Source organism: Ceratotherium simum, chromosome 5 (assembly GCF_057802395.1).
Source record: "Ceratotherium simum simum isolate JZ-2026a chromosome 5, ASM5780239v1, whole genome shotgun sequence".
Taxonomy (NCBI): Eukaryota; Metazoa; Chordata; class Mammalia; order Perissodactyla; family Rhinocerotidae; genus Ceratotherium; species Ceratotherium simum.
In genome coordinates, this window is record NC_141904.1 from 50,213,210 (window position 1) to 50,226,120 (window position 12,911).

The 12,911-nt window shown below is 59.0% G+C and overlaps 2 protein-coding genes across 8 annotated transcripts; both read right to left on the minus strand.

Annotated features, from left to right (window-relative positions):
• Positions 1-15: 15 nt before the first annotated feature.
• On the minus strand, positions 16-2,594 carry TMEM89 (transmembrane protein 89). Its single transcript, XM_004419659.3, has 2 exons — positions 619-2,594; positions 16-206 (listed from the first exon to the last, which is right to left on the minus strand). The coding sequence occupies exons 1-2, from the start codon at positions 910-912 to the stop codon at positions 21-23; spliced, it is 480 nt and encodes a 159-aa protein (XP_004419716.1). The 5' UTR covers positions 913-2,594; the 3' UTR covers positions 16-20.
• An 83-nt stretch (positions 2,595-2,677) lies between these two features.
• SLC26A6 (solute carrier family 26 member 6) lies at positions 2,678-12,460 on the minus strand. 7 transcript variants are annotated; one of them, XM_087430942.1, is made up of 22 exons: positions 12,339-12,410; positions 12,002-12,151; positions 10,354-10,512; positions 10,133-10,272; positions 9,803-9,913; positions 9,093-9,256; positions 8,711-8,875; positions 8,481-8,633; positions 8,063-8,145; positions 7,831-7,978; positions 7,455-7,568; positions 7,210-7,287; positions 6,795-6,890; positions 6,597-6,703; positions 6,384-6,453; positions 5,317-5,409; positions 5,127-5,228; positions 4,781-4,873; positions 3,834-4,013; positions 3,562-3,616; positions 3,161-3,297; positions 2,678-2,926 (listed from the first exon to the last, which is right to left on the minus strand). In XM_087430942.1, exons 3-22 carry the CDS (start codon positions 10,470-10,472, stop codon positions 2,912-2,914), a joined length of 2,223 nt encoding a protein of 740 aa, XP_087287068.1. In that variant the 5' UTR covers positions 10,473-10,512; positions 12,002-12,151; positions 12,339-12,410; the 3' UTR covers positions 2,678-2,911. The 7 variants fall into 7 exon arrangements, with proteins under 7 accessions (XP_087287068.1, XP_014647228.1, XP_014647226.1 ...); XM_014791742.2 differs by lacking the exon at positions 12,002-12,151 and having other exon boundaries at positions 3,834-4,010; positions 12,339-12,460; XM_014791740.2 differs by lacking the exon at positions 12,002-12,151 and having other exon boundaries at positions 12,339-12,460.
• Between the last annotated feature and the right edge of the window lie 451 nt (positions 12,461-12,911).

Consider the following 12,911-nt stretch of genomic DNA (forward strand, 5'->3'; position numbering starts at 1 on the left):
AAAGAGAGGCATATGTTGGGTCACCCATTCTGGGAGGGAGTCCCCTTTATTTGAATTCGTTGCTGAGTGGCTAGATGCTGCAGGTGGCCCTCGATGTGGACCAGGAGGGCATCTAGCATGTGCAGGACCCCGAGGAGTAAGGCACGGTCTGACATAGGGGTCCGCTGTTTCCAGGGTCCAGAGGGATCAGTAGTCACCTGTGGATGCTGAGGAGAGGACCAACAGGCATGTGTAAGAGTGGAGGGATCAGACGGAGGTGTGGTGAGGGGCAGTAATGGAACTAGGGAGAAGGGGATGGGAAGGGGGACCTAGGGTAACGGACGATCACCGAGGGTCTGTTGTGGGCTAGGGTGGTCATGAGGGCCAGGTGGGCCAGACGAAGAATAGGGATATTAGAGAGGGACAATGGGAGCATGGTACTGGCCATGGGGAATGGTCAGGGGCTGATGGGTGTGGACAGATGGAGGGACCATGAGATGTGAGCAGTGAGGAAGGGGGCAGCAGGAGGCCCACAAGGAATGGGGGGGGCTGATGCGGGAGGGCTGGGTGGAAGATATGAGCTCATTGGGTCTAAGTGGAGGCAGGAGGCTATGGGGGACAGAGCAGTGCTGTGCTCACCTCAAACTTAGCAACCCGTAAACGCCATCGCCGCTGCACCGCACGGCCGATCATCAGCATCATGGTAGTGGTGACCGTGACTCCAGCCACGGGGTAGACATAGTTCACCCCCAGGCCCATCAAATGGCCGGGACAGCCCAGGCTTTCCCGGCAACTCTCCATGCTGTCTGGTTGGCACCCCCAGGGCTGTAAGTCCAGCCCCACCTGGTACCACAGGGGCCGTGACCAGGCGTGGGTGGGGGCAGGCATGGCCAGCAGGAGCAGCACCAGCAGGAAGGACTGTGCTAGCAGCATAGCTGCGGCAAGTGCCTGCGGAACCTGGGCGCCTGGCAACAGACACACACCCCTCCCCCACGGGCAGGCCAGGCTCCAGGTAGCAGGTTCCAGCTGGGCCCATTGCTTTTCATGGGGGGGCAGCCTGGCCAGAAAACATGGGGGGCCGGGTTCCAGGTCTGGGGAGGATGCCAGGCTTGGGGCCCAGACAGAAGGAGCGCCTCCTTTCCACACCCCTCCTCTTCACCTAACATCCAACTCCAACAATTCTAATACTCCAGGGCCTCTAACTCTGCTCTCTAGCTCAGAGCTGCTCACTGGTCCCATACACCCAGCCTACCCCCCAGTCCACATCGCCGCAGAGTGAGTGTTCAAAAACGTGGAGCCCCTCACTCTCCGAATCAAGTCTGAAAGCTCAGCCTGGCCCGTGAGGTCCTGCGTGCTTTGCTCTCCCCTCCCGCCTTGTGCAGGCCTCCCTGGTGTTGCTGAACACACCTGCCGTTTCCTACACCAGGAGCACTGTCCTCCATGCCTAGAAAGACACTTCTCACGGCTAGAGTTTCAGTTCAAGTGTCACCTGCTCCCTGTGCCTCCCTCCCATGACCGTCGTGGGCAACACAGTCCCTTCTTGCACGTGTGACCCTATCTTATTTTCTTCAAAGCATTTCTAAGTATCTGCAGCCTCTTGTTTGAGGTCTGCCTTCTACTCAGGCACATAAGGTTCACTCAACCAATATTTACCAAGCACCGCCACGTGCCAGGCACCGGTCTTGGTGCCGGGACGTGGGATGACAGAGTAGACAAAGAGCCCTGACTTCCCAGGCTGAGGTTCTGGGAACCTCGGGGGGGTGAAGGGAGGAGAGACAACTCGTGAACACAGTGCAGGAAACGGACACTGGCCACAATAAAAACAGCTGGGCAAGGGGTGCCTCTGTGACTTGGAGGGCAGAGCAGCCTCCGTCCACCCGGCTAGCACAGAGCCTAGCACCTGGTCAGTACCTGGTGAACAGCAAAGCTCACATATTTTGAGCAAGTGACATGGGCCCAGCACTGCTGCAAGCATTTCATGGCATTTACTCATCGAGCAACCCATGAGATGGATCCTATTACCATTCATGCTCTGCTCATGAGGAGACACTGAGGCCCAGAAAGATTCTAGTGCCCCCCACACTCACCCTGATCACTCAGAGTATCAGCTGGCTCGAAGGCCCACTGGCTGCCCACTGGGCCACATGCCCAGATGTTGGCATTTTATGGCAGAAATCAGTACATGCTTCTTGGCCCACAGTGACCTGCAAAGCCCAGTGATATAATTATATGAACAGGCATTTCCCCAAGTAAATCATTCATGCAAACTCACTTCTAAATGCAGACCAGCAGCACCTGTGAACACCTGCATCTCCTCAGTTGGTTACTCAGGTGTTCATGTTACTCCCTCCAGGGTCTTCCCAGTGGCACCCAGTGCCCTGCACCAGATTGAGTGTCCCTGAGAACAGATCATTCCTGAGAAGCGGCTCTGATTCCAACTATTTTATAGCTGAGGACACAGGTGCCAAGGGCTGTGTGTGGCTGGGGAGAAACTTGCACCTGTATGCCCCCACTCTGGGCCTGGCCCCACAGCTCACCCTCCTGCTCTATGCTCTCCCTCCTGACCCTGCCCTCCCCAAACCTTCCCCCAGCTTCTGACTCCAGTCCCCACTTTGGGGCATAAGAAAGGTCAGGAGCCAGGGCTGTGAATCCACCCCCCAACCCCTGCCAAGCCCCCACCCCACAGCAGAACCTGGTGTTGGGCAAACAAATCTTTATTCCTGAAGCTGAAAACATGCATGCTCCCCCGACTGGCCAGTGCTGACATGACTCCAGTGCCCCATCACACTGAACTTGGAGTCCTAGGACCTCCAACCCTGAGTTGTGTATGTATGTGTATACGGAGGGGACTCCTGGGTGACACCTGGAGGCAGCCCAGGGGTGGGGGGTTCTCACGGGTGCCCCGTCACAACCTCCAGAGGTAGCAGCACAGTCAGAGTTGGGTAACCTGAGCAGGCAGAGGAGGAGAGGCTCCAGTCAGTTTCCAAAGGACACTTACCACACCCCTCCCCTAGGAGAGCAACCTCTGCCCCAGGAGCAGCTTTATCTAAAGGCAGGAGGGAAAGGCAGTGTGTCCACTGGGGGCAGAGCCATCCAGGAAGTGTGGACTTCCTGGAGTTGGGGTCAGGGGTGGGGACAAGCAGTAGATAAAGAAAGTTCAGCGGTCCAGAGGTCAGCTCACCAAAACAGGGCTGACGGGGCCAGACCTTGGGTGTTGGAGGGCAAAGATGACAGCGTCGTGGACAGAGGCAAACAGATGCTGCTTAGTGATAGATGCATCGAAGAAGTGCCCAGCCTCAAGCTGAGCGACTACAGGAGCTGCAGGCAAGGAGTAGTTCTCCCCTTGACTCACAGAACCACCAGGAACCCCAACCCTCAGACACCAGCAGCATGCCCTGACCCATGTCACCCCTGACCTCCACCCCTGAGGCTACAGCTAAACCCCCAGTCACCCTTGACTCTTCACCTTGCCTCCCAGGATACCTCTGACTTCAAGTTTCAGAATTTCCCCTTGTGCTGCCTGGCAGACTCCTCAGCCCCACCCCCTTTCCAGACCACTCCTGCCATCCCCACCCCACGCACTGTGGCAGGCGGCCATGTACACCTCCACCTCGATCTCCTGGAAGTCACGGAAAATCTGCAGCAGAAAAGGGGGCCAGATTCAGAGGGAGGCTCAGGGGCTCCAAGGGAGGATTCAGGCAGGCTGCAGGGAGGGAGTTTAGAGGGAGAGCTCAGAGAATTTGCGCGTCAGAAGGCTCCGAGGGCTCGTGGAGCTAGTTATGGGGTCAGAGTGGAGGCTTGAAGGGCTTTGTCCTTCCCCAGGGTCCTTCTTAGGGATGCCTCCAGCCTCTTACATTCTTCAGGCTCTTGATGCACACAGTGTCCACGAAGGAGAGGGCGCCCAGGTCCAGGACAAGGCTGTGGAAATCCGGCTGAGGCAGGCCCAGGGCCTTCAGTGTGGACCTGGCTGGGGCCTTAGCATCTTCTTGACTGCTGGCCACTGTATCCTCTAGTTCATTCCCTGCGCTCACCTGCTGTGGAACCAGACACACTGCAAGGGCCACCCACAAGAAGGTGAAGGCAGGGAACACGCACAGACATGCAGGGTTACATAGGGTCAGATGTGGGAGCATGGATGTAAACACCCACATATATGGGGCATGCAAGGGACACATGAGGATTTAGACATGGGGAGCTTCCTGTATGCAAAGACAGGAGGAACTCATGGGGATGCACAGGAGAGGACACCTAGACTAAGGCAGCACACACAGACATGCGTATACTGCTCTGTTACCTCCTGGGCCCAGGCTTAATAGGGACACTTAAAAAGGGAGGGCAGTGGGAGACCGTGCTCCATCCTCAGTCAGCCAGGGTAGAGTGGGTAGGGGGCCCAAGGACAGACCAGAGGAGACACATGCACACGTGTGTACAACCAGACACCTCAGCCCCCTGCCTGGGTCTCTAAGTGAGCTTGGCATCCACTTTGATCCCACATATTTTCCCCACATCTTCAATCTCTTCCCTCTACCCATGAGCACAGACTGTGGGGTCTTGTGGACTCTGCAAATTCAAGGTCTTCATGTAGGCCTCAGATTACAGACAAGAGAGCCGCGAGCAGAATTCTAGAGCATACTCTAGAGCTCTCCCCACAGAGTATCTGATCCATCACCCCTTCCTCCTGCCATTGGCACAACCACCTTGAACCCACAACTGGTAGGTCCACGGCTTTCCTCATGGGACATGTGTGAGCACCCCAATCTCTGCAGCTCATGGCTGGTCCCTCTCCCACCTCCACCCTCACCTTGGCCTTGGAGCCCTCCAAGTTGTTGCTCTCGATGTCTCTAATGCTGGTGTTGGCATTGGTGGAACCGGAAGAGCCCTTGGAGGTGGCAGCCTAGGCCGGGGAAGAGAGGAGACAGGGATTGTGATGGTTCACTTCGTCACTGCCTTGTGGGGGTGGGAGAAAACTAAAATTCCACCCAGAGCTCTGACCTGCCAGGGGAGTAAAGCAGGGTTCTTGGGGGCATTAGGGAGAAAGGAGGTGAATGAAGAATGGGGGTGAGAAGTCAGGAGCCCAGGAGGCTGGGAGAAAGGCGGGGTGGGGTGAGCCGCAGGACAGGCAGGAGTCACTGCTCCAGGTGACCTGCCTGTGTCTGGATCCCCTCCTTCAGCAATCGCTTCAGCTTTAGCTCCTGCTTCTTGAGCAGCTTCTTCTTCCGGGAGATGAGGTGGTCGACGTCTACACCACACTAGAGGCGAATGTCAGGGAAGGGGATGTGGGCCCTCTGGGGAGGTCAGGGACCCTCTGACAGTCACCCCAGGGACCCCAGGCCTCACCCTCTGCTTCAGCGCGTCACTGTAGAGCTCAGCGTTGGCAAAGTACACGGTGGCTGAGGAGCGGAAGACCTTCACACCTGGGACCTCCCTGGCCTGGGGATGGGTCAGGGGTGGGGTGGCTGAGCCCTCCTCTTTCCTGGCTGCCTTTCCTCCCCTGTGTGCCCCAGCGCCCGCCACCCCCCAACCCTCTGCTCCCCAACCAGCACGGGGCCAGCCTGTGGCCAGTGCCCTCCCAGAAGCTTGGGGCCACAGGCCTGGTGGTGTCATCCTGAATCCTCGTCCTGCTCCTTCCCTCTGCCCAGGCCCTCAGCCAGGCCTGCCAGGGCTTCCTCCAGGGCATCCTGAACCTCTCCCTCCCCATCTCCCCTGCCCTTCTGCCAATATCCGGGCCAGGTTTCAGTGGCTCTCAGGCCTCCTCTTGGGTCTCCTACTCCTGCCCCGTGGTCTGTTTTCTGCATGCAGAGAGACCCTGTTTAGCTGCCATCCCAACCAAGCCTTCCCCTAGCTCCCAGTCCATCAGGGAACCACCCAGGTCTCTGCTCAGCATCGGACCTGCACGACGTGTCCCCCCTCCCTTTCCATCCAGCTGAGCTGCTCCCCCTCATGTCCTTCCCTCACTCTGCCTAATCATACTGTGCTCAGCCTTCAAGGCTCCATGTCAGGGGGAATGGGCTTGTTTTATTCCAGAGCCCCCACCTATTTTTCCCAGCACAGGAGGTAAATGACAGAGATCCAGTAACTCGACTTATAAACCTGGAAACAGCCTCCCCTACAGGAACCCCTCCAGCATTCTTGACCCAGGGCTGCTCTGCAGGATGGAGCTTGTACTGCTGGATCCAAGACAGACACCTCCTCAAGCCCATCTCTGCCCACTCTTCCTCGGGCCCTTTCTAGCCGCTCATACTCTGAGTGGGGGTCACAGACCCAAATTCTTCCCTTGAAATTCCAAGGACCAAAGCACCTTCAGTCCCCAGTGTCCTTGCCAGGTGTGGAAGGGACTGACAAAGGTGCGTTCTGCCCATCCCATCCCACCCAGGCCTTCCTCCTGCTTAGCACCCCCAACGCACCTCTGAGTACTCTGCCACATCTCTGTAAATGTCCGTGTCAGGCATCTGCCCCAGGACAGAGTAGTGGGGCCTGTGAAGGGGCAGAGAAAGGGGGAAACCAGGGGGTACTAAGGAGCTTGGGGTTATCCCCAAGATGTGGGAGAGCTGGGGGAGCCAGTGTGGACCTTATTCCCTCGCAAGCTGGAATGGGGGGGACAAAAAGGGGTGACTCACAGCTGCGTGCGGACCACCACGAGCAGCAGGGAGAAGGCCACCGCAACTGCCAGGCCAAGGTCCATGTTCAGCAGGATGGTGGCCACGAAGGTCACCAGCCAGATGAGCTAAAAACAGAAGGGCAGTGGTCAGCAGGGTCTAGAGGGGCTGTTGGGGCCGAAGGCCCCAATCCCACCCCTGGGCTCCCAGGCCTCTCACCAGATCCACTCGATTTGCCTTCCAGAGTGAGCATATGTCGGTGAACTGCCTCAACATGCCCTTCAAGTTCACGATAATGGCGGCTGCCAGGACTGCCTGGGGTGGGGGGAGTGTCACCAGGGGTTGCTAAGAGGTGCCCAGATGTTGACAACCCTGACCACCCTGGCATGAGCCAGACCCCAAGCACCTGGGCATAACCGTAAACGACACTAACCACCACCCACCCCCTGGACCTAACAACTTGGATCTGACTCTGAAAGGTCCTAACCCCTGACTCTTGATCCCAAAGATCTCAATCTTGAAAAACAGGGCGTGACCTTGTATGCGTGCCCCTCACCTGGGACGTGACTGACTGATCTGAGCCCCTGGCCTGGCCAAGGCCCTCAAACCCGGCTGGGTGGGGGTGGGGGCTCACCTTGGGCAGGTCTTGGAAGAGTTCCCCAAGTTTGACGATGATAATGAGGATGAAGAGGGAGGAGACAGCTCCGGCTACCTGTGGGGTGGGAGTGAGCAGGGGGGTGAGAGGGAGAGCAGGGGGAGAGCACAGATTGGTGGGGAAGAGCACTGGTCGGGGGACGGCAGGGGAAGGAGGGTGGGACCACCTAGGCAAAGCAGCATGCGCATACACAGATGCACACCCGCACCCACACCTGAGCCCACCTGTGTGTTGCCCCCGGTGCTCTCCTGTACCAGGCTCCGAGACATAGAGCAACTCACAGGGAAGCACTGGAAGAGGCCCCCGATGAGGTTACTGAGGCCAAGGGCCACCAGCTCCTGGTGGAGGGAAGAGCAGGTATGAGGAGACATCACTGGCAGTGCCTGGTCACTCAGCACGCCACTGTGTCTAGGCCTAGGCGTCCCCACTCCACAGCCCCCAGGGAGCTGGCTATTGTCCTGCATGTCCTGCTCCCCGACCCTCAGTCCCTGACATGGCCCAGCACCATCTATTTGCTGTTTCCCTGTGTCGCACCTGATACTTCATCCCCCCAGACCACCTCAGCTGCCCGCTATGTGTCCCGCATCCCATTCTCCAGACCTGGTTGCTGTCCACCCGGTAGCCATGCCTCAGGGCGAAGATCTTCCCCAGCGAGATGGCAATTGCGAACCCAACCACAGCGATGGCGAAGGCATTTCCCACAAGCTTTGCGAACAGCTGGGGGTTGGGGGCCACTGGGGGTATCAGCCTGTGAGGGGCATCTGTGAGGCCAAAGGAAGGCGCTGGCCCTGGCCACCCAACCCTCCCTGACCTGACAGGGGCCGGAGCTTACCCTGCAGGGATGTCACCCACAACATCCACCCCAAATCTGCGCTTCAGGCCCACACCGTAGGAGATGCCTGTGGCCCCGATGAGCTGGAGGGAGAGGACAGAGACAGAGGAGGGAGAGGACAGAGTCAGAGGAGGGAGGTGCTCGCATCATTGTCAAGGGGGACAGAGAAACCACTTTGGGGGTGAAGAGGGAGGCCTGAAGCAAAGGCCTTAGAGGGAGAAGTTGGTGATAGGATGAGATAGACACGACCATTTTCGGAAAAGGGAGATGCTGTCAGGGGCAGGAAGATATCAACACGGGAGCTTTCTGCTGCGGTCCCCTAGTCCCCATGCCAGCTAGTCTTTAAATGCCTGGGGGATGCCCACATGGCAGAGATTTATCCCCTCTTGCCCTTCTCCCCCGCTGCCCGAGTCCGCACCGTGAGCAGTTCCCCGGGGATCGGTAGGGGCAGATATCGCTGCAGCTTGTCATTCAACAGCTTCACCAAAACAAGCACCACCCCTGCCACAACTGCGGTGACCACGGTGCCGACCACACTCTGGGGCAGCTTCCAGCAGACCTCCAGCACTGTCTGAGGGGAGGCAGGGTCACAGCCGGCACTCAAGGTCATGGGCACACCCACGTGTCCCTCCTCCCACCCTCACTCACATAGATGACGGACAGTGGCCCAGAGCGGCTGCTCAGTTGTAGACCAAACACATACTTGAGCTGCGAGATGAAAACCTGCACAGACGCAGCTGTGGTATAGCCACGGACCAGAGGCTCTGACAGGTAGGTGACCACGAAGCCGAAGTGGACCAGGCCCAGCCCCACCTGTGGGGTGGCCAGGGGTAGTCAGGGGAGGTGGGGCAGTCAGGGGAGGCTGGAGCAGAGCCCAGGGTAGGTGGGATCAGAGAGGGATGAGTGAACAGCCAGAGTTATGAGAAGGACGGTGATGGTCAGACACTCAGAGGAACTGGCAGACGGGGTGGAGGGTGGGTTCAGCAGTGGGGCGGGCAGTAGCGGGGCAGTACTCCTGACTGCTCTGTACCTGGAAGAGGCCGACCAGAACACTGAGTGCGGAGGCCAGCTGCACCCGGGCAGCATCTCTGGCCGTCTCATTGACCGTGGAGTTCAAGTCCTGCAGGAAGTCCTCATCCGGGGCCAGGGACTCTGTCACACTGCCCACCATTACAGACATGATCGCAAAGGTGCCTGCAGGGACAGGTCAGGGCAGGTCTGAACGAGAGAGAACACTGCCCTGCCCTGGAGACCTGATCTTAAGGGAGAGGCCAGTAGACATCCAGTTTTAGACAAATATCCTCAGACTATGCTGTGCAAATAGAGGCAGTGCTGGCAGTCAGGTATGAACCCTGAGCTCAAGGGCTCTTGAGGGTGGCTAGAAATGTCAGCCCCGCATCATCTATCCTGCTCACCTATGTCCACTGACTCAGGACCACTCCCCTTGTGAAAGATGGAATGAGGAGGAGGACATGGCCCGCCACAGGTTATCAAGCCTGTGCCAAGTTCTGAGCCCCCAACATCCTCCCAGAGCCAGGGCCTCTAGGTCACTTGACTCTGTGGTCCCATGGTCAGAGGCCTACTCCTGCTTGGGAACGACCCTTGAGCCAGTCTCCCCGTGGCCCAGCACCCATGCTGCTCTCTTCCTTGAGTTCCCTTGCCCTGCTCAGCCCTCCCTCAGCCTGTCCTCCATGAAGGATGTGGGCATCCTCCAGCAAGGCTGGGCTTGGCTCCACTCACCCACGGAGATATGCCGGGAAGTACCAAACAGGAAGTAGATAAAGACAGGGTAGAAGGAACTGTAGAGGCCAAACACGGGGGGCAGTCCAGCCAGGAGGGCGTAGGCCAGGCCTGGAGGTAGAATGGTGGCAATGTAGGCTGGTAGGCCAGGGCCATGAGAGGATGAGGGAATCCCAGCCCTAGGTCATGGGCCACAGTTCTAGGGGCAGAAGTCATGGCTTCAGGTTCGGGGGCAGTCACAGATCACAGAGCTTCTAGGCCCGGGCCTTGAAGGGTTGAGGTCACCACCCAAGGGTTGAGGATACAGCCTCCAAATCAGGGGTGGCTTACCCTGTGGTAGCTGCATAATGGCCACACTCAGGCCAGACAAGAGGTCACCCAGGAGCCAGTCACGCATAGGATACCGGGGTAGCCAGGCCAAAACAGGGAGGTATTGTAGCAGAAGGGCTCGGGCTCGAGCATGGGAGCACCTGAGGACACAAGGGTAGGTATCAGGGACAGGGGCTACCTAGGTCCTGCCAGTGCCCCTAGACCCCCACTTTCAGCCTTACTGCAACCAGGTTCGCCACTGGAGGGTCCCAGTCGCTGAGCCCCAGCGCCCCAGCTCCTCCAGCTGTTCCTGGTTCAGCAGTGGCCGCTCCACATGGTAGACTCGCCTCCTCAGCTCCATTGCCTGCGTTGTGGACAGCAGTGCTTGTGTGTCCCTCTGTCTGGAATGGCAAGACCAGAGACACTGTCAAGGCACTCCTGGCCCAACGTCTCCCACACCTCCACTTGGGACTAGAAAGTCACCACCTGACTTCTGTAGGCCCCAAGATCTAGGTAGGTCCAGCCCCCAGCTGGCCCCTGTGGGCCGCATGCCCACACCCAGGGCAGTGCTTGAACTTTGGCTAGTGGAACCCTCTTGCTGGGCCAAAGTCCCCCACGAAATCGAAGGATGACCACAGTCCACACTTCCAGCCCAGGTGTGGCTGCCTGGCCCTGAGGGTTCTACCAATCCAGGTCCCAGGCTGACTGCCCCTCCCAGCCCCCTGCTCTCCCCCAGCCAATCCCTGTCCAGTATCTGAGTCTTTATCCAGCTGCCCCATGAGCCCAGTGCTGGCTGGCTGAGAGCACATGACAGGAAGGGATCCAGCAAACTACGGGTCCGGTTCTTCAGGCAAGCCCCTTTTCAGATGAGACTCTCCCCTCTAAGGGAAGGAAAGTGGTGGGGCTAAGATTGCCCCTGGGCCTCCAGTCCCAAGGTCCAAGTAGTAGACAAGTTCAGACCTAATCTGGTAAAGCCAGGGGATGGCTCTCACCTGGAGAGAAAGGGGTCTCACCTAGAGGGAGAGGCTTCCACCTGGAAAAGGATGCTCCCACCTGAAGTGGGGGAAGATCTTAGCCGGAAATAGATCTCAGAGGGATCTCACCTAGGGAGAAGCTCTCACCTGACGTGAAAGTTTTCACCAGCCAGGTAAGTTCTGTCCTGGGGAGAACCTCTGATATGCCCAGAGGCTCCCACCTGAAGAGGGGGAAAGCTCTCACTTGGGAATAGGAGACTTGGGAGATGAGTTCTTACCTGGAGAGAAGCTGTCCTGGAAATAGATCTCACCTGGGAATAGCAGCTCTTAGAGGGGGAGCTCTTACCTGGGGGCAAGCTTTCACCTGCCAGGAAAGTTCTGATCTGGAGGGTACTCTCACCTAAGGGAAGCTCTGACCTGGGAGAGGCTCACGCCTGGAATGGGAGAAAGCTCTCACCGGGGAATAGATCTCAGAGGGAGGATCTTACCTGAAGGGAAGCGCTCCCTTGCTGGGAAAGCTTTCGTCTGTCAGGAAAGTTCTGATCTGTGAGAAGCTCTGACCCAGAGGAAGGATCCCACCCGAGGGGCAGGAACTCACCAGGGAAGGGCCTCGATGTCCCGGTTGGAGGATGGAGTGGAATGGGTGCAAGGAGGAACTCACAGAGATCTTTGAGCCCCCTCGCCCCTCCTCCGTGAGTCACTCAGGTCTTCTTAAAGGACTCCCTCCGCACCCCCGCAGGACCCGCGCTTGGAAGGCGGGGCCTAGAGCCTTGGCCCCTCCCTTTAGGAGGGCACAGCCGCCAGAAGGGCCGCAGCGCTCACTCCCGGATCAGTTGTACCCAGCGTGTGGATTCAGACCCCAGCTATGCGCTTTCTTGCTGCGACCTCCCGGCCCCAACGCGCCCCACCGGCGCACCTCCTGGGCCGGGGTTCCTCCGCACGCAGCCGCCTCCCTGCGGCCCCCGGCTAGCCCTCTGGCGAGGCTCGAGCGGCTTTTCGCACAGCCCTCACGGGCTGGGGTCGCGCCGGCTCCCGCCCCCATCCCTCGCTGCAGTTGGGAAGCCGCCTGCAGAAAATCGGCAAAGCGGTCAACCGAGGCGTTGTAGGCAGGGAATGCCTGCTCCAGACGTGGCGGTACCCCTTCCGAGCTAACCCAAGCCGGGCGTCTGCGCGGGGGCCATGAGGCTGCCTGCGCCTCGCGGACACGCACGTGGACGCGGACACGGGAAACCCAGGCCGCGCCCTGCACTCACCCCGAAGCTTCCGACAGGCCCATGGCTTGCGAGCTGCCAGGTGGCGGCTGCTCCTACAGCGCCAGCAAGAGGCCGCAACGGGCCGAAAGGCGGGGCTGGGACAGAGGCAAGGCCTGCGGCGCGCTCCCAGAGACCAATCCCCGGGCAGGACGGGGAAGGTTTGGGCCTATCAGCGTGCTTGGTCGGGGCCTAAGAGGCGCTCTCTGGGCGGGGAGAACCCGGAGGAGGAATATTTAACCCCTTCCTCGCCTGCGGCCTGGCCCTCCTCCCTGAGCCGGGTGGAACTGCAGAACTGGAACTAAGGACCTGCTCTGGGCTGGCCGTAGCCGCTGCCCCAGGGCCCTGAGTGGGACGGGGCTGATACTATGTCCTGGCGTTTTGCGGAGGGTCCTCGCGGGATGGGGAGGGGAAACCCCCATGCTAGCAGGATGCCTGAGGGCGCCGCCAGCGACCAGAGCCTTAGCTCTCCGTGAGGTATCCGGGTCCATGGGGCATCTCATGCCTCCAACTGAGGGCGCCACCCTCAGGCTTTTTCCCTGAGACCAGGCATGTTTCTGAGACCAAAGGTGTCCA

Coding starts and splice junctions, on each gene's coding strand:
- SLC26A6 (XM_014791740.2), bottom strand. CDS start 12,361: ATGGGCCTGTCGGAAGCTTCGGG. Junction 9,257..9,802: donor TTCCCGGCATATCTCCGTGG/GTGAGTGGAGCC, acceptor CTGTCCCTGCAG/GCACCTTTGCGATCATGTCT. Junction 6,454..6,596: donor GTGGTGGTCCGCACGCAGCT/GTGAGTCACCCC, acceptor GCCCCTTCACAG/GCCCCACTACTCTGTCCTGG.
- TMEM89 (XM_004419659.3), bottom strand. CDS start 912: ATGCTGCTAGCACAGTCCTTCCTGCTGGTGCTGCTCCTGCTGGCCATG. Junction 207..618: donor TACGGGTTGCTAAGTTTGAG/GTGAGCACAGCA, acceptor TCCTCTCCTCAG/CATCCACAGGTGACTACTGA.